The 22,080-nt window shown below is 43.5% G+C and overlaps 1 protein-coding gene across 3 annotated transcripts in view; it reads right to left on the bottom strand.

Annotated features, from left to right (window-relative positions):
• Positions 1–16,413, bottom strand: part of LOC129866838 (SLIT-ROBO Rho GTPase-activating protein 1) — a 163,266-nt gene extending 146,853 nt beyond the window's left edge. For all 3 annotated transcript variants that reach the window (XM_055939809.1, XM_055939811.1, XM_055939810.1), the window contains exon 1: positions 15,911–16,413. In XM_055939809.1, the coding sequence (XP_055795784.1) occupies positions 15,911–15,974 (64 nt within the window). In that variant the 5' untranslated portion in view covers positions 15,975–16,413. The remainder of the gene's footprint in view (positions 1–15,910) is intronic.
• Positions 16,414–22,080: the final 5,667 nt, after the last annotated feature.

Here is a 22,080-nt window from a genome sequence, read left to right on the forward strand (position 1 = left end):
CGTATCAAAAGCTTTGGCCAAGTCTACAGAAATAGCAGCACAACATTGCTTAGAATCAAGGGCAATGATGACACCTTGAGGACCTTGAAGGTTGCAACTTGACACAACTGTGGGAAGCATTGGAGTCAACATGGGCCAGCATCCCTGTGGAATGCAGTTCTTGAGACAAACCGGTGCACCTGGAACCTACTTCGTTCAAAGGCACATACATTTTTTTTTCGTCTTGCCCATTCACCCTCTGAATGGCACACGTACACAATCCTGTCTCCTCCCCTTCATCTACACAGATTGAAGTGGATTTAACAAGTGACATCAAAAAGGGGTCAAAGCTTTCATCTGGTTCTTAATGTTTTGTATACTCAGTGTAGATGTATTGTCACATACACCGGATCCCCCCTAAGGGAAGCATGTATTTTTGATCGGTGGTGTGGTTCTCAAAAGGTCAAGAATCTTGAGGATATAAAGACACTGATATCAGGCGAGCAGTTAAAGAGTGGCCTTAATGAAAGGTTTGCTACCTTCATAAATGAGTAGGAAGATCAGTGGAAGCCCACCCCGGACAGGCTGTTGGTCTGTGTGTGTACAGTGCATTCTGAAAGTATTTTCACTTTTGCCACATTTTGTTACCGAACAGCCGTATTCTAAAATGTATCAAATTAATTCCTAAACCTACACACAATACCCCATAACGACAAAGCGAAAACAGGTTTGAGATTTCTGCAAATGTATTAACAATAAAACACAGAAATACCTTATTTACATAGGTATTCAGACCCTTTACTATGAGACTCGAAATTGGAGCTCAGGTACATCCTGTTTCCATTGATCATCCTTGAGATGTTTCTACAACTTGATTAGATTCCACCTGTGGCAAATTCTATTGATTGGACATGATTTGGAAAGGTACACACCTGTCTATATAAGTTCACAGTGCAGATCAGAGCAAAAACCAAGCCATGAGGTCTAAGGAATTGTCCGTAGAGCTCAGAGACAGGATTCTGTCGAGGCACAGATCTGGGGAAGGGTAACAAAACATTTCTGCATTATTTAAGGTCCCCACGAACACAGTGGCCTCCATCATTCTTAAATGGAAGAAGTTTGGAACCACCAAGACTCTTCCTAGAGCTGGCCACCCGGCCAAAAATGTTTTTTTTTGCTTTGTCATTATGGGGCATTGTGTGTAGATTAATGAGAAAAAAAACAATTTAATCAATTTTAAAATAGGGCTGTAACGTAACAAAATGTGGAAAAAGTGAAGAGTTCCCGAATACTTATGTCCATTTGCTGATCCTTCCCAAAGATTTATACCCAACTCAGCCCTACTGAGTGGCCGGCAGCAGCCTCGCACAATGGACAGTCTAGGGGTCTGTCCGGCCGTCCATCCGTTGGTCCTCTCGGGAGGTTCAAAGGAATGGATTGGCTGCCAGGCGGGGTGGGTGAAATCCCAGCAGCCTCGATCCACAGTGTGGTCCAATTTCATTAACACCGCATATCTCATATCAGCACTGATGCAGTGCAGCTATATCCTGATTCCCCATACAGCTCATTACTGGCTCTACAGTCAGGTCCTGTCCCACCCAGAGATCCCACTCTGTGACTAACACCACAAGCAGACAGAGATGGGGGGGGGGGGGGGGGGGGGGGGGGGGTAAGAGAAGTGTAGTGCATATATAATGTGGCTTGCATTTTGCAGGGTTAAGGAGTAGAACGGAATTCAATTAACCAGTGTCAGTTACAGCACATGACAAAAGCCTGGGCTCCTTTTCATTCATCGGTTCCCCCTGCAACAGTGCAACTTGAAGGCTGGTACACATTGCACTGAATGGATCTAGCGTTTGTATGCCGATCGTTCAACTCGCTGTGTTTTAGGGACCACCCGCTGTAGACATCTGACAGCAGGCATTTTTCACATGATTCTACATGTAAAATAGGTGCACACTCGGTTCGCAAATTACGTTCAGAAGTGCTAAGTACTCTCGGCCAGTAAACGCTATTGGTGTGTCTGAGCCCTTAGTGTTTGGCTTTGGGATGGGGTCTGGCATGGGATGGGGCTGCACTGTTGTCCCAATGTCTTTTGTGGCCTGAGTGAAAAGCACAGCAGGGGTGGCCCTTGTGTTTGTGCTCAGTTGAGTTTATTAAATAGCAACAAGGGTGATTGCACACAGATGGTGCTGTCAATCACCTACCGCCCACACCAACACCCATCGCCATACCACCAGGGGTGAAGACAGCAAGGCATATCCAAAAGGCGGCAAACCTCGGCACAAAGCGGAGGGGGCTGTGGAAAACAGATGGTAGGTGTGTGTGAATGGATGTGTGTGGTGTGTTTAAAGACAACGTGCTGTAGAAAGTGTCTGAATCCCATTAGCTTCTCTGAAGCCTGATCTTTATTAACACCCCTGTTCCCTGGGGCATTAGTGAGCTTAACAGGAGTAGAGGCTGAGCTCTGTTAACAAATTCCCTGTTACTCTGTTAGAATCTCAGCTGACACAGAGGACTTGACTCTCGAGACAAAAGAAATGTAGTGATTTGGATCCGATTAAGATTCATGCATTGGCCTGCATGGAAAGTTAACGAGGCGACTTCTGTATAGTACGAATCAAGTCCAAGAGAATATATAACAACGGAGTTCATCAATCATTTCGCATTTTGAGAATAGGAGGAGGAACTTGCATTTTATTACTGTATTTCCGGCTCCCGAGTGGCGCAGAGGTCTAAGGCACTGCATCTCACTGCAAGAGGCGCCACTACAGTCCCTGGTTTGAATCCAGGCTGTATCACATCCGGCCGTGATTGGGAGTCCCATAGGGTGGCGCACAATTGGCCCAGCGTCGCCCGGGTTTGGCCGGGGTAGGCCGTCATTGTAAAAAATAATTTGTTCTTAACTGACTTGCCTAGTTAAATAAAGGTGAAATAAAATGACATGTCGCCATTCACCCCTGCATAGCATGGGGGAACAGTGTTCATTAACACATCTCCAGTATAATTAGCTAGGCCCAGGAGTCAGCAGCATGGAGCCATGCGACCCGAGAGTTAACGAGAAGATGAGATGCCTCCCCAAATAAGGCGATGACGCTGACAGCCGGCTTCAGCTTAACTCGCACTTCACACACCCTTTATGGATGTTTACCAGGCGAGGATGAAAGGTGACAACAAGGCACGGCCATTGTGAGACAGACTTCTTTCATAGCGTCAACAGAGCATGACCATGCACAAACCGTTTAATCTCGCACCATTGTCTGCCACCTCAACCAGAACGCAATCACACAGACCACAGAGTTTGAATGTGGCTCATAACCTGGCACATGACACCTTTTAGTCCGTTCCAGAATGAAGATGCTGAGGAAAAACAGCTGCCTGCCCATAAACTGCTCGCTGGTGTCACCCAGCAGCCTCCTGGGAACAGTTTGACTATATTGCTAATCAAAGTCCTGGTATTACATGCTCCGAGGCACCGCCATAAAAATCGTCTGTGTGATCATAGGAAAGCCACACATGATGTGGATCTCTTAGTGTCATCAACATCTCTGTAGAGGACATTGAGTCTATTACATACTGTAGGAAACAGCTGGTAACTCGGAAGTCCATCCAGATTGGCCATTTGAAAAAAGTCCTGACAGTCTTTTTTTGTTATTTGGCATGGACAGTAATGAAAAAGTAATGAAAAACAGGATATCCTTGACGAGAGTTAAGTCTTTAGGAAACTAGTAGGCAGAGCAGCGAGACAGACAGACAGCAGAAAACTCCCTGCATGTTCAACATTCTTAGCAAACTTTCTAAGAGCTGCTCTTGTTCGTGCGCCTTCCCTCTATAGGACTATTTGGTAATGACCTGTAAAAGAGAAGGTCTCATAGTTTCGGCAATTCAAAATGGTGGTGCCAGCACACAGCTGCACGATGCGCCACAGGTACAGCTGGGAATCATGTCTAAATAAAGAGCAAGCAGCTTTAGTGTGCACGGCTCTCTGGAGTACCACCACACATTTGGATTCACATAGACTACCGTCTCTGTGCCTCACCCACCAGCCAATCACAGTACTGGCAGTGCTGGGCTTGTTTTGATTACTCATAGAACTAGAAGTCCACTTCGGTTTAGTTATGAGCTATTAAATCATGTACACCATCTATTTTGTTCCAGTATACTCACACGACAGTTTTTGCTCAAGAAAACAAAATATGAATCTACTGTATGTAGTCAAGCTTAACAACATGAACATCCTTTACCCCAATACAAATCCATTCTATTAAAACATAACTCGAACATGGGCTATGATGTGTGCCCCCACCCATTGCCTTGCATATATATGAACACTCCCAGCCATCCTCATCAGCAATGCAGAGTGGCAAGCATCTCATTTCAAAAGCTGTGGGGCACCCTTTATGATGGTTTAAGACAGGACCCCTGTCAGCAGCTTGTGGGGACTGGCCGACAGAGTCACGACCCGGGGCCACAGACGGCAATGCCATCGCCAGACATCCAACCAACAAGAGGGGCCTCTGGGGTCAAGAGAAAACAGACAGGGGAATGTTGTCGTCCTCGGTTCAGAATGACAGATGAAGTCCCATTTCACACAAACCCCTCACCTGGCTTAAATAATGAGCTATCCAATGTCTCATGATAATACATGATGTATAGGCCTTAGTCAGTGAATAGAACACATGGACGTCTTGATGAAGTTTAAAACCTGATGTTAGTTTCAGTCGCAGACTTCCCAGTAATATAGCCAATTACTCATTTCCTTTAACGTATTATTTGGTGGGGAAGAATACAAAGCTGTTCCTGTAAGATGCTTAAGAAATGAATGGCGGTTGAATGACAGATTAGGCTTTGATTGAAAACACTGCCAGCCTGCCAAGAGAGACTGCCAAGACAGACTGCCAAAGCCAGACTGCAAAAAACTCCAGAGGATTAAATAAGAGGATAAACTATTGACTTAATAATAATCACTCTTAGCTTTTCTCCACGAAGCTCTCAGAAGTTGTCAGTAGAGAGTGGGAAATGCTTTATACTTCTTTGCAAAGTAGAATCACTGGAGTTGATGTCAGGCATATCTGTCAGGTGGACAATGTTTGACGACTAGTAGGATAAAAGACCAGTACTCATGTAAAAACTAAAAAGAATAATAATAAATGAGGCTGGAAAGTAGCACATCAAGCAGACTCTCCTTTCCTTTGTGGATGCTTGTTGTTCTGCTCCTTGAGGAATCAATGTCTGTACAAAAGTCGCCTCCGGCTGCAGAAATAGGCTTTGGCTAATGGTCATTTGCATGTGAAAGGACCCATGAGCACCAACATGTGACGTTCATAGAAGCATGTCAAATTGGGTGTCCAATGAAAGCTAAGAGTCTATACAGTTTCGAACTTAAGGCATACTGTATATACATATTTTCAACAATTTTCCATCCTAAACATTAGGAATAAGCAACGGATATGATTTATTGTCAAACAGATTGAAAAGGGGTCTTAGAAAACGTCTAGCAGAAAAAGTCTTAAGGTATTAGAGACACATCAGAACACAATCATTTTGAAGTCAATACCCCCCTGCTAACTACTATCAACACTTACAGTTGAAGTCAATACCGCTGCTAACTAATATCAACACTTACAGTTGAAGTCAATACCCCTGCTAACTAATACCAACACTTAGAGTTGAAGTCAATACCCCTGCTAACTAATACCAACACTTAGAGTTGAAGTCAATACCCCTGCTAACTAATACCAACACGTACAGTTGAAGTCAATACCCCTGCTAACTACTATCAACACTTACAGTTGAAGTCAATACCCCCCTGCTAACTACTATCAACACTTACAGTTGAAGTCAATACCCCCCTGCTAACTAATACCAACACTTACAGTTGAAGTCAAGACCGCTGCTAACTAATACCAACACTTACAGTTGAAGTCAATACCCCTGCTAACTAATACCAACACTTACAGTTGAAGTCAATACCCCTGCTAACTAATACCAACACTTACAGTTGAAGTCAATACCCCTGCTAACTACTATCAACACTTAGAGTTGAAGTCAATACCCCTGCTAACTACTATCAACACTTACAGTTGAAGTCAATACCCCCCTGCTAACTACTATCAACACTTACAGTTGAAGTCAATACCCCCCTGCTAACTAATACCAACACTTACAGTTGAAGTCAAGACCGCTGCTAACTAATACCAACACTTACAGTTGAAGTCAATACCCCTGCTAACTAATACCAACACTTACAGTTGAAGTCAATACCCCTGCTAACTAATACCAACACTTACAGTTGAAGTCAATACCCCTGCTAACTAATATCAACACTTACAGTTGAAGTCAATACCCCTGCTAACTACTATCAACACTTACAGTTGAAGTCAATACCCCTGCTAACTACTATCAACACTTACAGTTGAAGTCAATACCCCTGCTAACTACTATCAACACTTACAGTTGAAGTCAATACCCCTGCTAACTACTATCAACACTTACAGTTGAAGTCAATACCCCTGCTAACTAATATCAACACTTACAGTTGAAGTCAATACCCCCCTGCTAACTAATACCAACACTTACAGTTGAAGTCAATACCCCCCTGCTAACTAATACCAACACTTACAGTTGAAGTCAATACCCCTGCTAACTAATACCAACACTTACAGTTGAAGTCAATACCGCTGCTAACTAATACCAACACTTACAGTTGAAGTAGTATTACATTTCATATCATTACAGTACAACAGTTTGATTTGTTTGATCTTAGCTGGCTACATAGCCGTCTTTGTATCCAAGATAATTGTGTAGTCTAGAGTAATTGTCGAGGTTACCTAGCCAGTTAGAGGTTACCTAGACAGCTACACTTTCAAACAAAGTCAACAATGCAGCCACTGCTAGCTAGCCTATTTCACCAGCCAGCAGTACTATATCATTTTAGTCAATAAGATTTTTTGCAACGTAAGCTTAACTTTCTGAACATTCGAGACGTGTAGTCCACTTGTCATTCCAATCTCCTTTGCATTAGCGTAGCCTCTTCTGTAGCCTGTCAACTATGTGTCTGTCTATCCCTGTTCTCTCCTCTCTGCACAGACCATACAAACGCTTCACACCGCGTGGCCGCTGCTACTCTAACCTGGTGGTCCCAGCGCGCACGACCCACGTGGAGTTCCAGGTCTCAGGCAGCCTCTGGAACTGCCGATCTGCGGCCAACAAGGCAGAGTTCATTTTAGCCTATGCTTCCCTCCAGTCCCTCGACTTCTTGGCACTGACGGAAACATGGATTACCACTGATAACACTGCTACTCCTACTGCTCTCTCCTCGTCTGCCCACGTGTTCTCGCACACCCCGAGAGCTTCTGGTCAGCGGGGTGGTGGCACTGGGATCCTCATCTCTCCCAAGTGGACATTCTCTCTTTCTCCCCTGACCCATCTGTCTATCGCCTCCTTTGAATTCCATGCTGTCACAGTTACCAGCCCTTTCAAGCTTAACATCCTTATCATTTATCGCCCTCCAGGTTCCCTTGGAGAGTTCATCAATGAGCTTGACGCCCTGATAAGTTCCTTTCCTGAGGATGGCTCACCTCTCACAGTTCTGGGTGACTTTAACCTCCCCACGTCTACCTTTGACTCATTCCTCTCTGCCTCCTTCTTTCCACTCCTCTCCTCTTTTGACCTCACCCTCTCACCTTCCCCCCCTACTCACAAGGCAGGCAATACGCTTGACATCATCTTTACTAGATGCTGTTCTTCCACTAGTCTCATTGCAACTACCCTCCAAGTCTCCGACCACTACCTTGTATCCTTTTCCCTCTCGCTCTCATCCAACACTTCCCACACTGCCCCTACTCGGATGGTATCGCGCCGTCCCAACCTTCGCTCTCTCTCCCCCGCTACTCTCTCCTCTTCCATCCTATCATCTCTTCCCTCTGCTCAAACCTATCTCCTGATTCTGCCTCCTCAACCCTCCTCTCCTCCCTTTCTGCATCCTTTGACTCTCTATGTCCCCTATCCTCCAGGCCGGCTCGGTCCTCCCCTCCTGCTCCGTGGCTCGACGACTCATTGCGAGCTCACAGAACAGGGCTCCGGGCAGCCGAGCGGAAATGGAGGAAAACTCGCCTCCCTGCGGACCTGGCATCCTTTCACTCCCTCCTCTCTACATTCTCCTCTTCTGTCTCTGCTGCTAAAGCCAATTTCTACCACTCTAAATTCCAAGCATCTGCCTCTAACCCTAGGAAGCTCTTTGCCACCTTCTCCTCCCTCCTGAATCCTCCTCCCCCCTCCTCCCTCTCTACTGATGACTTCGTCAACCATTTTGAAAAGAAGGTCGACGACATTGGATCCTCATTTGCTAAGTCAAACGACACCGCTGGTTCTGCTCACACTGCCCTACCCTGTGCTTTGACCTCTTTCTCCCCTCTCTCTCCAGATGAAATCTCGCGTCTTGTGACGGCCGGCCGCCCAACAACCTGCCCGCTTGACCCTATCCCCTCCTCTCTTCTCCAGACCATTTCCGGAGATCTTCTCCCTTACCTCACCTCGCTCATCAACTCATCCTTGACCGCTGGCTACGTCCCTTCCGTCTTCAAGAGAGCGAGAGTTGCACCCCTTTTGAAAAAACCTACACTTGATCCCTCCGATGTCAACAACTACAGACCAGTATCCCTTCTTTCTTTTCTCTCCAAAACTCTTGAACGTGCCGTCCTTGGCCAGCTCTCCTGCTATCTCTCTCAGAATGACCTTCTTGATCCAAATCAGTCAGGTTTCAAGACTAGTCATTCAACTGAGACTGCTCTTCTCTGTGTCACGGAGGCGCTCCGCACTGCTAAAGCTAACTCTCTCTCATCTGCTCTCATCCTTCTAGACCTATCGGCTGCCTTTGATACTGTGAACCATCAGATCCTCCTCTCAACCCTCTCCGAGCTGGGCATCTCCGGCGCGGCCCACGCTTGGATTGCGTCCTACCTGACAGGTCGCTCCTACCAGGTGGCGTGGCGAGAATCTGTCTCCGCACCACGTGCTCTCACCACTGGTGTCCCCCAGGGCTCTGTTCTAGGCCCTCTCCTATTCACCAAGTCACTTGGCTCTGTCATATCCTCACATGGTCTCTCCTATCATTGCTATGCAGACGACACACAATTAATCTTCTCCTTTCCCCCCTCTGATAACCAGGTGGTGAATCGCATCTCTGCATGTCTGGCAGACATATCAGTGTGGATGACGGATCACCACCTCAAGCTGAACCTCGGCAAGACGGAGCTGCTCTTCCTCCCGGGGAAGGACTGCCCGTTCCATGATCTCGCCATCACGGTTGACAACTCCATTGTGTCCTCCTCCCAGAGTGCTAAGAACCTTAGCGTGATCCTGGACAACACCCTGTCGTTCTCAACTAACATCAAGGCGGTGACCCGTTCCTGTAGGTTCATGCTCTACAACATTCGCAGAGTACGACCCTGCCTCACGCAGGAAGCGGCGCAGGTCCTAATCCAGGCACTTGTCATCTCCCGTCAGGATTACTGCAACTCGCTGTTGGCTGGGCTCCCTGCCTGTGCCATTAAACCCCTACAACTCATCCAGAACGCCGCAGCCCGTCTGGTGTTCAACTTTCCCAAGTTCTCTCACGTCACCCCGCTCCTCCGCTCTCTCCACTGGCTTCCAGTTGAAGCTCGCATCCGCTACAAGACCATGGTGCTTGCCTATGGAGCTGTGAGGGGAACGGCACCTCAGTACCTTCAGGCTCTGATCAGGCCCTACACCCAAACAAGGGCACTGCGTTCATCCACCTCTGGCCTGCTCGCCTCCCTACCTCTGAGGAAGTACAGTTCCCGCTCAGCCCAGTCAAAACTGTTCGCTGCTCTGGCACCCCAATGGTGGAACAAACTCCCTCACGACGCCAGGTCAGCGGAGTCAATCACCACCTTCCGGAGACACCTGAAACCCCACCTCTTTAAGGAATACCTAGGATAGGATAAAGTAATCCTTCTAACCCCCCCCCCCCCCCTTAAAAGAGTTAGATGCACTATTGTAAAGTGGTTGTTCCACTGGATATCATAAGGTGAATGCACCAATTTGTAAGTCGCTCTGGATAAGAGCGTCTGCTAAATGACTTAAATGTAAATGTAAAGCCAATACCCCTGCTAACTAATACCAACACTTACAGTTGAAGTCAATACCCCTGCTAACTAATACCAACACTTACAGTTGAAGTCAATACACCTGCTAACTAATACCAACACTTACAGTTGAAGTCAATACCCCTGCTAACTAATACCAACACTTACAGTTGAAGTCAATACCCCTGCTAACTAATACCAACACTTACAGTTGAAGTCAATACCCTGCTAACTAATATCAACACATATTTACTTTCAGAAAAAAATATGTCTGCCTTCTGTAAGTTTAAGAAACATTGACTTAATTCCGTTACCAAAAACCCACATATCTTAAAGATATTTTCTAATTTCTCTCCCTCATGAGGGAGAATAATGAAAGTTAACAGAAGTAACAAACTAGGCCTATCAATTAGTTATTGTGTTTTTACTGATATTCATTTTGTTTATGAATGTGTTTAAAACGCAAAATCCTGTTACCAAATTGGTAACAGAATTTCTGAAAAATCAGTAATGGAATTGGTTACAATGGGAAATCATAGTAGTCACAAACCACAGTTGGGTCACCTACTACGGTCCTCCCTTCCACTGGCATACTGTTATGTTCAGCTCAATACTATTTCCTCTCTCTTTCTGTCTGGTGGTCAAAGCAAGATGTGAAAACAGTCTGGACTCTCCCTCTCTCCTCTCCAATTAATGTCACCTCTCCTAGCCCTTACTGACACCTACCCATGAGCCCCCTCTCTTTATATTTACTGTAAGCAACATCCTCACCCACTGATTTTTTTCAAAGTCAAGGTGTCATGTCATAGCTGACACCCCATTCTTTCTGCTGACATCTTTGAATCTTAATGTGGAGCAGATATTTAACAGATATTTAACAGAGTTCTTGGAAAATGGGGTCACAAACTGGAGATTTGACTGAAATTCTGTTACCAAACTCTGCATCTGTACAGTACTTCCAGTAAAATTTGTTTATGTAAAATGTTCAGTGTAAACCGGTAAAAACAGTCCTCGTGCATAGAGTTGTTTGGTTTGACATACATTTTAAGTGAAGAATCGATGTCGCTGCGCAATTCCGTTAATATTAGGGCAATCCCAAGCTAACTTGCATATCTAAACTCTTAGAGACTCCCTATCAAAGTTGCTACAAAACTGGGTTGCCATAAGGATTTCACAACCTAGTGTTTACAGTGAATGGAGAACGTTGTTTTTAGTAAGTAGCCTATTTTACAAGTATAACTCATGTCCTTGATTTCTGTAACACCAAATGTCTCCATTTTGAGCCGGTTGGAGCCTAGCAGGACTGGGCCGATACCAGTATTGTGATATTTTCTCTCTTTGGTCCTTCAAAAACCTGCTAAATGTAAAATATTGTGTACTATAGCTTGAGAAATAAATAAATGTTACTCTGAATGACAACATAATTGTTTCCTAAAGGAGTTAAATCCTCTGTGTGGTTTACTTGCCGTGATACTAACGAGTATCGCGATACTGGTATCGGTCCCAGCCCTTGAATCTAGTAAATTCCTGTAAAAAGTATGATCCAATTTTTTTTCAAACATAATGAGTGACAGCTTTAGCTGAGTATAAACATTTAAAACACCTTTCCTGGTAATGGTCAGGATTATGAAAGAGCCAAGGAATTTTTATACAAATCAAGATGCTGGGAGTAGACTGGTGGCAATCTACCCTTAACATAGTAAGATGGAAACGTTTTTCGAAGTATAGCCACTCTTTCAAACTTGTATCACACAGACTGGTCTATGGCCAATGTGTTAGGGAGATATCACGTCCATTCCCTTGTTTCCAAAAGTTGCTGAAATCATATTAGCCCATGCTTCCTACCAGTACTCATGACAAACTGGATGGCTATATAGGATGAATGTAGAACACATCTAAGGTAAATCATCTTGAACAGACACTTCTTACACTGAATAAACAAAAGTTAGAGATTTACAATGCAAAGTTAACAGCAAGGTATGCAAATAATAGGATAATGCCATCATGGAACACTCCCCTTAACCTAATCATGGGGTAAATTCAATCTTTCTCAAAACGTAATATGTGGCAAACTACATTGAGTATCTACAAACACAACTGTAAAACCAACGAGCCAGATCAAGGCTGATTGGCCATAGAGTAACACGCTGTCTGTCTGTGTACTCTACTCAGACCTCCGTTCCCCATCAGGAATGGTACAGTCGTTCTCAGTTGTATCAGCCGTGTATCATTACAAACGGAAGGTCCCGCACCCAGTGTCCCTTATGACTGTGCATTCACCCTTCTATTACAGGCTGAAGGGCCTTAGTCATCACAGGCGAAGGTGCTGCACACATTCCTCGCAAATGAGAGCTTCTCAAGCGTACACAACCTGGTAATTCCTCAAGTGACATGCCCACCCCACCCACCCACCCCCCCACCACCACCACCAGCAGCCCTCTCTCTGGATTGAAGGTTTGCTATGGAGATGTGAATAGGTGGCATTTCAGAGCTCCTAACAGCTCTGGAGAACAGCAGTTCCTTGGCTGGGGGCCAAGTCCTCATGGTTACCACAGAGCAGGTGCAACTGCCTCTTTCCTGTGCACTTTTGTCTGGAAAAGAACCTTCTGTCTGTTTGTAGGTGGCTTGGAGGAGACTGGAGAAGTTGGAAAATACACATACACGTCGGCAAGCTAAGTATCAAGAGAAGCACCTGTATAAACACCAGGTTTTATTGCTAGTGTTTGTTATTTTTAGATCCAGGCTTGGTTGAGGTGACAAGAACACTCCAAGCCAAAGTGGAGCTATTTAAATCAGTACCTTCGGTTGAGAAGGATTAGGACACGCCTGAAATAAGATTTGGGTTAGACTACTTTTACTGACCTGTGTTGCAGACAGTGACCGATGATGGTATATTTGAAACAAGTCATACATGACATGAGGAAGGCAAAACAAGTGAACCCAAAATAGCGGATAAAGCATTTGAGAACAGTGAGGATAAAAGGGAACACAGACTGACAAATGCTAATCTTTCAATCTACCTAAATAGATTTCAATCTCTCGCTCAATATTCAGTCAGACTTGTATATAATATTGGATACTAAACCAGAATAGAACAGTTTGTTCAATTATTTTTACGTGGCCCAAACATCTTTTTGATCTCTCCTCAGTGACTGAAGCCTGACAAAAGCTTTAGTGAGTTAAAACTATGCTATACGAGTAATTCCACCTGAAACAGTACAAGAAAGAGGGTTGACACTCACCATCTCAGATTGTTCTGAAATAGTTTCTGTAGTTAGAAACAGATGAGATTAGCATTCCTGAAACATTATTTTGTTTAAATATAATTTAATCACAGAGAAATTAAGCTAATTTATTGAACCCAAATTGGACATTTTATTTTATAGGCAGGTAGCCTAGTGGTTAGAGCGTTGGACTAGTAACCGAAAGGTTGCAAGATCGAATCCCCGAGCTGACAAGGTTAAACAAATCTGTCGTTCTGCCCCTGAGAAAGGCAGTTAACCCACTGTTCCTAGGCCGTCATTGAAAGTAAGAATTTGTTCTTAACTGACTTGAAAATATATATTTTTTAATATAATCTTCAAATAATATAGAACCCAACATCCAATTTGCACCATAATCTTTCATAACAATGAGTAAGACATGAGCAATCCATGAATCCCACACACACACACACACACACACACACACACCACACCAATCCAACAACCAATATACAGTATCAGTTCTCTATGTCTAACAAGTAGTATGGAGCTGATGCTTGGAGTATTGCTTCTTCATCTTTTTTAACGTATTCCCTGTGAATGTGGTGATGTTTTCCATTGAAGTGACTTGCATTATTTACCATAAATTAGTGTATAAGAACAAAGTCTAACCCAATAGATGCCGCTGTTCCTGCTACTGCCACCACACCCTTATATCAATTTAGCTGGATTCTTGTGTTTATTAAATGGATCACAACATCTTCTTTGCAGCTTTGGGTAGGAAGCCAATAACTTTTGCTCATGATGAAAATAAATGGTGTGGTCATCCTCACAATTCAAACCAGTCCTCTTGGAAAGCAATTCAGTGTGTCTTCTTTTGTAAGATGACATTTTTTAAACAATACAAAAACATATATACAAACGACAGTATACAGATGCACACAAACATCAATGACATAACACCTGCTCACACCCATCTCCAGCGCTTGCATCACTCTTTCCCACATGGCCTCAAACTGCACCATTTTATTTCTCTCCGTCACCCACGCACATTCAACATTTAAATAAAGCATTTGACCTTTCCATTATGTTAAGGATGGAGGATTTGTTGATTTCCAGTTATGTATAGTTTTTTTCCCAAGATGATTGACAAGAGAAATATCATCCAACCCACCGGGTTTCTCACTGCACCCTCATATGCCATGTCTTGAAATATGCACACAGACTGATTAAAAGTTCATTTACATTGTAATACTTCTGAATGCCAACTTTCTAGCTCCGCCCATAACTTTTAGACTTCATGGCATTGTTTGTCCTGCTCTTAGGCTTCATTTGTGTCCAGAAAACAGCCCCCCTGTGTTTGGTTATTGCCATCAAAAAAGGTCTGGATTAGTTTGAACATTCCTGGTGAACAAGTGAACCATTAGGCAACAGCAATTCTAATGGTTTCAATGTTATGGTCTTCGATGGTTAAAGTCCCAAACAAACAGTGTATAGTGTTTTGTAATGGTGTTGGGTTGAATGGTAAATGTCATTGTTCACACTACATATAGAGATGTCTTTTTAAATACATTTTTTGAAAACCATTTGAGTGCCATGCAATGGTTTATAATTGTATTATTTTATTAGGGTTGTCACATTTTAGTCACTAGCTAATTTCTCATTCAAAAGTTTGGGACTTGTAGGAAAAGTCTTCATATGGGAACTGCACCGTACCAATAGCCATCTCAGAGAGCTGCCATCTATTCAAGTAGTTTGGTTGAGAAGGCCAAATGAAATTGCTTTCATGGAGGACTGGCTTGACCACATAATACATTTTCATAATAAGCAAAAGCTATTGGATTTCTACCCAAAGTTGCAAAGAAAATGTTTTGATCCATTTAATGAACACAAGAGACCATTAAAATGGATTAAAGGGTGTGGTGGCAGTTGCAGGAACAGCGTCAGGAACAGCGGCCCCCCCACCCCGAAGATAGCGTGTGAATCAGTGGAGGCTGGTGGGAGGAGCTATAGGAGGACGGGCTCATTGTAATGGCTGGAATAGAATGGAGCCAAACATGTGTTTTTCATATGTTTGATACCGTTCCATTTATTCTATTCCAACCATTACAATGAGCCCGTCCTCCTATCGCTCCTCCCACCAGCCTCCACTGATATGAACACATAAACCATGGCAACACACAAAATGTGTAGAATAGCAGGAAATTCACTTTTTTTTTTCTCTCAGTCTCATTGCCAAAATGTGCAGAATAGCAGGAAAAGTGCTTTAAAAATGCAAATTTATCTCAGCCTCATTGCAAAATGTGTAGAATAGCATGAGATTAGCTATACAACTCTGCTCCATGGCAATGTGTAGAATTGGAGAAAATTAACTTTAAAATATAAAATTTTTATCGTAACCTCATGGCAAAATCTGTACAATAGCATGAGATGAGTTATAGAACTGCAATTCTTACTCAGACCTTGAAACTGCGGTATGCCACTGACCCATTCATCTTATGGTCTGAGTTTAGACATTGGACACACGGATTTGGTTTGTCATTGAATAGAAGTTAGCCTCATGGGGATAAAATAAAATGAACATAAATTATGTTCATACAACATTATAAACAAACGTACCTTTAACTTGACTCTCGTAATCAGCAATGATTTCTTTATCCTTTTTGAACTTTGTATTAGACATTTTTAGGTCGATTGAGTAGTTCGGAAGTTAAACTATTAGTCAACACAAAAAAAGTTCCTTTTCAAGAAAACGTTCAGTCCATTCTCCTACGCGAGTAGACTATTGCTGGAAAAGACTAGGCCAACACGAAATCCTGATATCAATCAATGAAATCACAGATAACCGCTGGCTATGCCGCGGCAGGCAGAGTGAAGATGTCGAGTCGGGGCAACAGCATAACCTTTGATAATCAGATCAACCACGCAGTAAAGTATAACGTTACAATTTTCAACGCAGGTAGAGAAGGCGCGATGTTTTACTGCACTCGGAGTACCAATATATAGTATGTAGACTTTAATCTTATACTTCCTTTGATGATCTAGTTTCCCCGGTCCCACACTTCCCATTTGCCTCGTTGTTTTTCACAGACAAGACTGACTGCAGCTCAGCTGCCGGGGAGTCACTGTGGAAATGGGAGGGATCGAAGAGGCATAACGGAAACAAGACATGGATTGACATGATTTTTGTCTAACCAGTAGGGTCGATTACAGGGGCGGACTTCGGGCCTGGCATTTTATCCACACCAGCCCACAATCACTGCGATCCTCCAACAACCTCATACCAGCCCATGATTTGGTCGGAACCCCCCCCCCCCCCCCCCAAAAGGAACTCAGTCTGGTTTCAATTTACTACTGAGAGTTAAAATTTTAGAAAAACTGCAATTTCAAAATTTGGTTGTGCATCAGCAATTTTTCTCTTGTTATGTCAGTCACTGAAAGTCACTCAGTTATCCATGCCAGCTAACAATGTTCAGATTGGTAGTTAGTCTAGCCAGCTATCTAAACTTAGCTTTAAAATTGCACATTTCTCTCAGCCTCATTGCAAAATGTGTAGAATAGCATGAGATTAAGTATACAACTTCTAATTTTTCTATTAGCTTTATGAGAAAATGTAGAATAGCAGGAAATTTGCTTTAAAAACACTTGATTATCTCAAGCTCTTTGCAAAATGTGTAGAATAGCATGAGATTAGCTTTAGAACTTGGTTGTGCATCAGCAATTCTTCTCTTTTTATGTCAGTCACTGACAGTCACTCAATTAGCCATGTCAGCTACAATGTTTAGATTGGTAGTTAGTCTAGCCAGCTATCTAAACTTGTCGGAATCATGGCCGAATACCAACCGGGCACGCAGGGCACGTGCCCAGGGGCCCTGACCTCCAGGGGGACCCTCGTTGACTTTGTTAGTCATTCCCACTCAGATATCATATTAACATGGCATAGCATAAGTCATTACAAAATGTGTAGAATTGCATGAAATTAGCTTTAAAACTGGATTAAAAAATGCTATCTTCACCCCATCGCAATATGGGTAGAATTGCAGGAAATAAGCTGTAAAACTGCAATGTTTTCTTTCAGCCCCATTGCAAAATGTGTAGAATTGCAGGAAATATATATTTTTTTTTAAATTCTCTCCACTGTCAAGAGGGAGGCCAATAAAATGTTTTGCTGCGAGAAGAGGTGCCCCCCCAACTAAACCTTGCTTGGGCCCCAAAAAGTCTAGAGCCGGCCCTGCAAGGCTTCCAGTACCAGAGGCAGCAAAGCAACCGCACAACATTGTCAAACCTCCCCATAATTGATTGTAGTGAGGATGTTATTTTCTTTGAACGCTTCCTTTGGTTTTTGGTAAACATAGGAAGCAGGGGCGGACTTGACGATTTATAGGACCCAGGAGAAGGCCCCCCCCCCCTTTGACAGGGACAAGGGTACGAAGCTTCCAAAGCTGTGTTTTTCACAGGAGGCACCTGTGGTGACACCGTAATTGTGGAGGACAGGCTTGTGGTAATGGCTGGAGCAGAATGGGTGGAATGGTATCAAACACATGGTTTCCACCTATTTGATGCCATTCCATTTGCGCCGTTCCTGACATTATTATGAGCCGTCCTCCCCTCAGCAGCCTCCACTGGTGTCTTTCCCGCAATTGCATATTTAAACGTTATACGACCAGGACACATTTCTCTCTCGAGCGCACGGGGGAGAGGAGAGTGGCTCGCTCATTACAGCAGCAGGCCCCAGCAAAACAGACACAGGGGCACAGCACACACTTTCATTACAGGAATCATGAGGATAATCCATTACTGTTTGACCAAGTCATGGCTTTAGCCACCTGCAAAATAGAACGTTTAGAGTGAGAGGACAATGTAGAATGTACTCTTTCTATGTTGACAGGCACCCTTTCCATTTTTTACCATCCATGATCTTGGCTGTCTAACTGATGACAGAGTCGGAACCGGTCTCTATGCTGATGCTGCGTTTTCACTTTGAATGTGAGTTTGCGTGACCTCAGCTCAGCCTATCATTAAACCGGGCCTGCCAATCTTGGTAGGGGGACCGGTCGTTGCTCAATGACCAGCCAAAGGCTCATCATAGATTAGTATAACAGAGAAATTGTGAATTTAAAAATATATATATATCACCTTAACAGGCCAATGGTTCACCGGCCTTGTCACCTTTAATTTATTTATTTTTGTATATATATAAAAATATTTTTGTGTGTCAGTTTTGTGTGTCCAGCCCATCTGGAATTTGCCAGAATTGCTAGATGACCGATTATATATTCTGATAATATCGGTGAAATCCCTGCTAAAGTTCCCCAGGTATGTACGTACAGGGTGTGATCCACATATACATACGCTCCAAGGCAGTGTTGATATTATAAGCACGGCTGTTCATTGCATCAGTGGCACCAGTGACATTGAAATGATTATACAAATTAGGCCTCACCTGCTACCAGTGTTACAATATTCCCATTGGTGAAATAGCTTTGGCGGTTTCTACACTTCAAAATCGTTTTGTAAAATAAAATATATTCAATACAATATTACAAGTCATCCATTGGCTAATCTGTGGTGTGTGACATAAACCTCAATTTAGGTGCGTCTACGGTGAGAATAGAACCTACAGATCAGTGAAAATATATGTATGAAATTATCTTATGTAAAAAGTGACATCAACTTACATAAGTTGTTTTCTTTAACAGGATCAACGTCCCTGGTAAGGACACTATGAGAATATAGAGCCTATTTGGAAATCAACATTCTTTGTGAAAAGAGACCTTATAATATTTCAACTATTCCCATTGTAACTGAGTAACAATTGTGCACATTATGGGGTTTCCTCGTTTGGGAAAAAGACCGTCCTCGGTCCTCTCTCCTCCGTGACCTGGAAAACGATAAGTGGTCGAGGAGTGCCAATTCGTTAGTAGATAAACGGAAGCGCCCTCCCCTCCTCAATTGCCAACTTTCATTGAGGAGACTCATGTCTATCCTACCACGGAAGAGTTTGGAAATCTGCCACACCCCTTTTGAATCACCTTTTGTTGTGTCAGAAGAGAAAAACACACACACCTTTAAAAACAATATGTTACTTTATTGCAATATTCAGGAAGCACAGTTATTTTGGGATCCACCCCTGTAAACATAATTTGCCTAATGATGCGAGCGGAGAAGGACCGTCTCATTTCAAGCAAACCAATTTTCATCCATCACCAACTCTCATCGATTAACTTTGACCCTTTTCAGAAGGAGGCGAGAGAGGACGAAGGAGGTGAGAGAAGACGGAGGAAAGAGGACGCAGGAGATGAGCAAATCTAATTGATAGAAGGTCCATCTATACCTGTATTGAACAAAAATATAAACGCAACATGTAAAGTGTTGGTCCCATTTTTCATGAGCTGAAATAAAAGATCCCTGAAATTTTCCACGCATATGAAGCGTATTTGTCTCAAATTTGGTGAGCATTTCTCCTTTGCCAAGGTAATCCACACACCTGACAGATGTGGTATATCAATAAGCTGATTAAACAGAATGGTCTTGACACAGATGCACCTTGTGCTGGGGACAATAAAAGGACACTCTAAACCAACCGGACAACTGATGAACTGTGGGTTTGCACAACTGAAGAATTTCTGCACAAACTGTCAGAAACCATCTCAGGGAGGCTTATCTGCGTGCTCATCATCCTCACCACGGTCGTAACCGACTTCATTGGGCAAGTACTCACCGTCAATGGCCACTGGAGAAGTGTGCTGGATGGATTAATCCCGGTTTCAACTGTACCGGGCAGCGGGTATGACGTCCTGTGGGCGAGTGGTTTGCTTATGTCGACATTGTGAACAGAATGCCCCATGGTGGTGGTGGGGTTATGGTAGGGGCAGGCATTCGCTACAGACAACAAACACAATTGCATTTTATCTATGGCAATTTGAATGCACAGAGATACCGTGACGAGATTTTGAGGCTCATTGTCATGCCATTCATCTGCCGCCATCAACTCATGTTTGAGCATAATAATGCACAGCCCCATGTTGCAAGGATTTGTACACAACCCCAGGAAGCTGAAAATGTCCCAGTATTTCCATGGCCTGCATACTCACCAGACATGTCACCCGTTGAGAATGTTTGGGATGCTCTAGATCATCATGTACGACAGCGTGTTCCAGTTCCCATCAATATCCAGCCATTGAAGAGGAGTGGGACAACATTCCATAAGCCACAATCAACAGCTCGATCAACTCTATGTGAAGGAGATGTGTCCCGCTGCATGAGGCAAATGGTGGTCACACCAGATACTGACTGGTTTTCTGATCCACAACCCTACCTTTTTTAAAGGTATCTGTGACCAACAGATACATATCTATATTCCCAGTCACAGATTAGGGCCTAGTGAATTAATTGAAATTGACTGATTTCCTCATATGAACTATAACTCAGTCAAATCTTTGAAATTGTTACATGTTGCGTTCATATTTGCTCAGTATATATTTAAATATACTCCCCAAATATACAGTACCAGTCAAAAGTTTGGACTCACCTAGTCATTCAAGGGTTTTTCTTTGTTTGACTATTTTCTACATTGTAGAATAATAGTGAAGAAATCAAAACTATGAAATAACACATATGGAATCATGTAGTAACCAAAAAACTATTTTATATTTGAGATTCTTCAAAGTAGCCACCCTTTGCCTTGATGACAGCTTTGCACACTCTTGGCATTCTCTCAACCAGCTTCATGAGGTAGTCACCTGGATGACATTTCAATTAACAGGTGTGCCTTGTTAAAAGTTAATTTGTGGAATTTCTTTCCCTCTTAATGCTTTTGAGCCAATCAGTTGTGTTGTGACAAGGTATGGGTGGTATACAGAATATAGCCCTATTTCCCCCTCAGGAAACTAAAAAGATTTGGCATGGGTCCTGAGATCCTCAAAAGGCTCTACAGCTGCAACATCGAGAGCATCCCGACTGGTTGCATCCCTGCCTGGTATGGCAATTTCTCAGCCTCTGACCGCAAGGCACTACAGAGGGTAGAGCGTACTGCTCAGTACATCACTGGGGCTAAGCTGCCTGCCATCCAGGACCTCTACACCAGGTAGTGTCAGAGGAAGGCCCTAAAGATTGTCAAAGACCCCAGCCACCCCAGTCATAGACTGTTCTCTCTACTATCGCATGGCAAGCGGTACCAGAGTGCCAAGTCAAGGACAAAAAGGCTTCTCAACAGTTTTTACCCCCAAGCCATAAGACTCCTGAACAGGTAATCAAATGGCTACCCGGACTATTTGCATTGTGTCCCACCACTCACCACCCGCCAACCCCTCTTTCACACTACTGCTACTCTCTGTTCATCATATATGCTGTCACTTTAACCATTTCTACATGTACATACTACCTCAATGAGCCTGACTAACCGGTCTGTATGTAGCCTCGCTACTTTTATAGCCTCGCTACTGTATATAGCCTGTCTTTTTACAGTTGTTTTATTCCTTTACTTACCTATTGTTTACCTAATACCTTTTTTGCACTATTGGTTAAAGCCTGTAAGTAAGCATTTCACTGTAAGGTCTACACCTGTTGTATTCGGCGCACGTGACAAATAAACATTGATTTGGTAGAAAACTAAGCTCAAATAAGCAAAGGGAAACGACAGTCCATCCTTACTTTAAGACATGAAGGTCAGTCAATCCGGAAAGTTTCAAGAACTTTGAAAGTTTCTTCAAGTGCAATCGCAAAACCATCAAGCAGTATGATGAAACTGCCTCTCATGAGGACTGCCTCAGGAAAGGAAGACCCAGAGT

This window comes from Salvelinus fontinalis, chromosome 12, assembly GCF_029448725.1.
Source record: "Salvelinus fontinalis isolate EN_2023a chromosome 12, ASM2944872v1, whole genome shotgun sequence".
In the NCBI taxonomy this organism is placed as follows: domain Eukaryota; kingdom Metazoa; phylum Chordata; class Actinopteri; order Salmoniformes; family Salmonidae; genus Salvelinus; species Salvelinus fontinalis.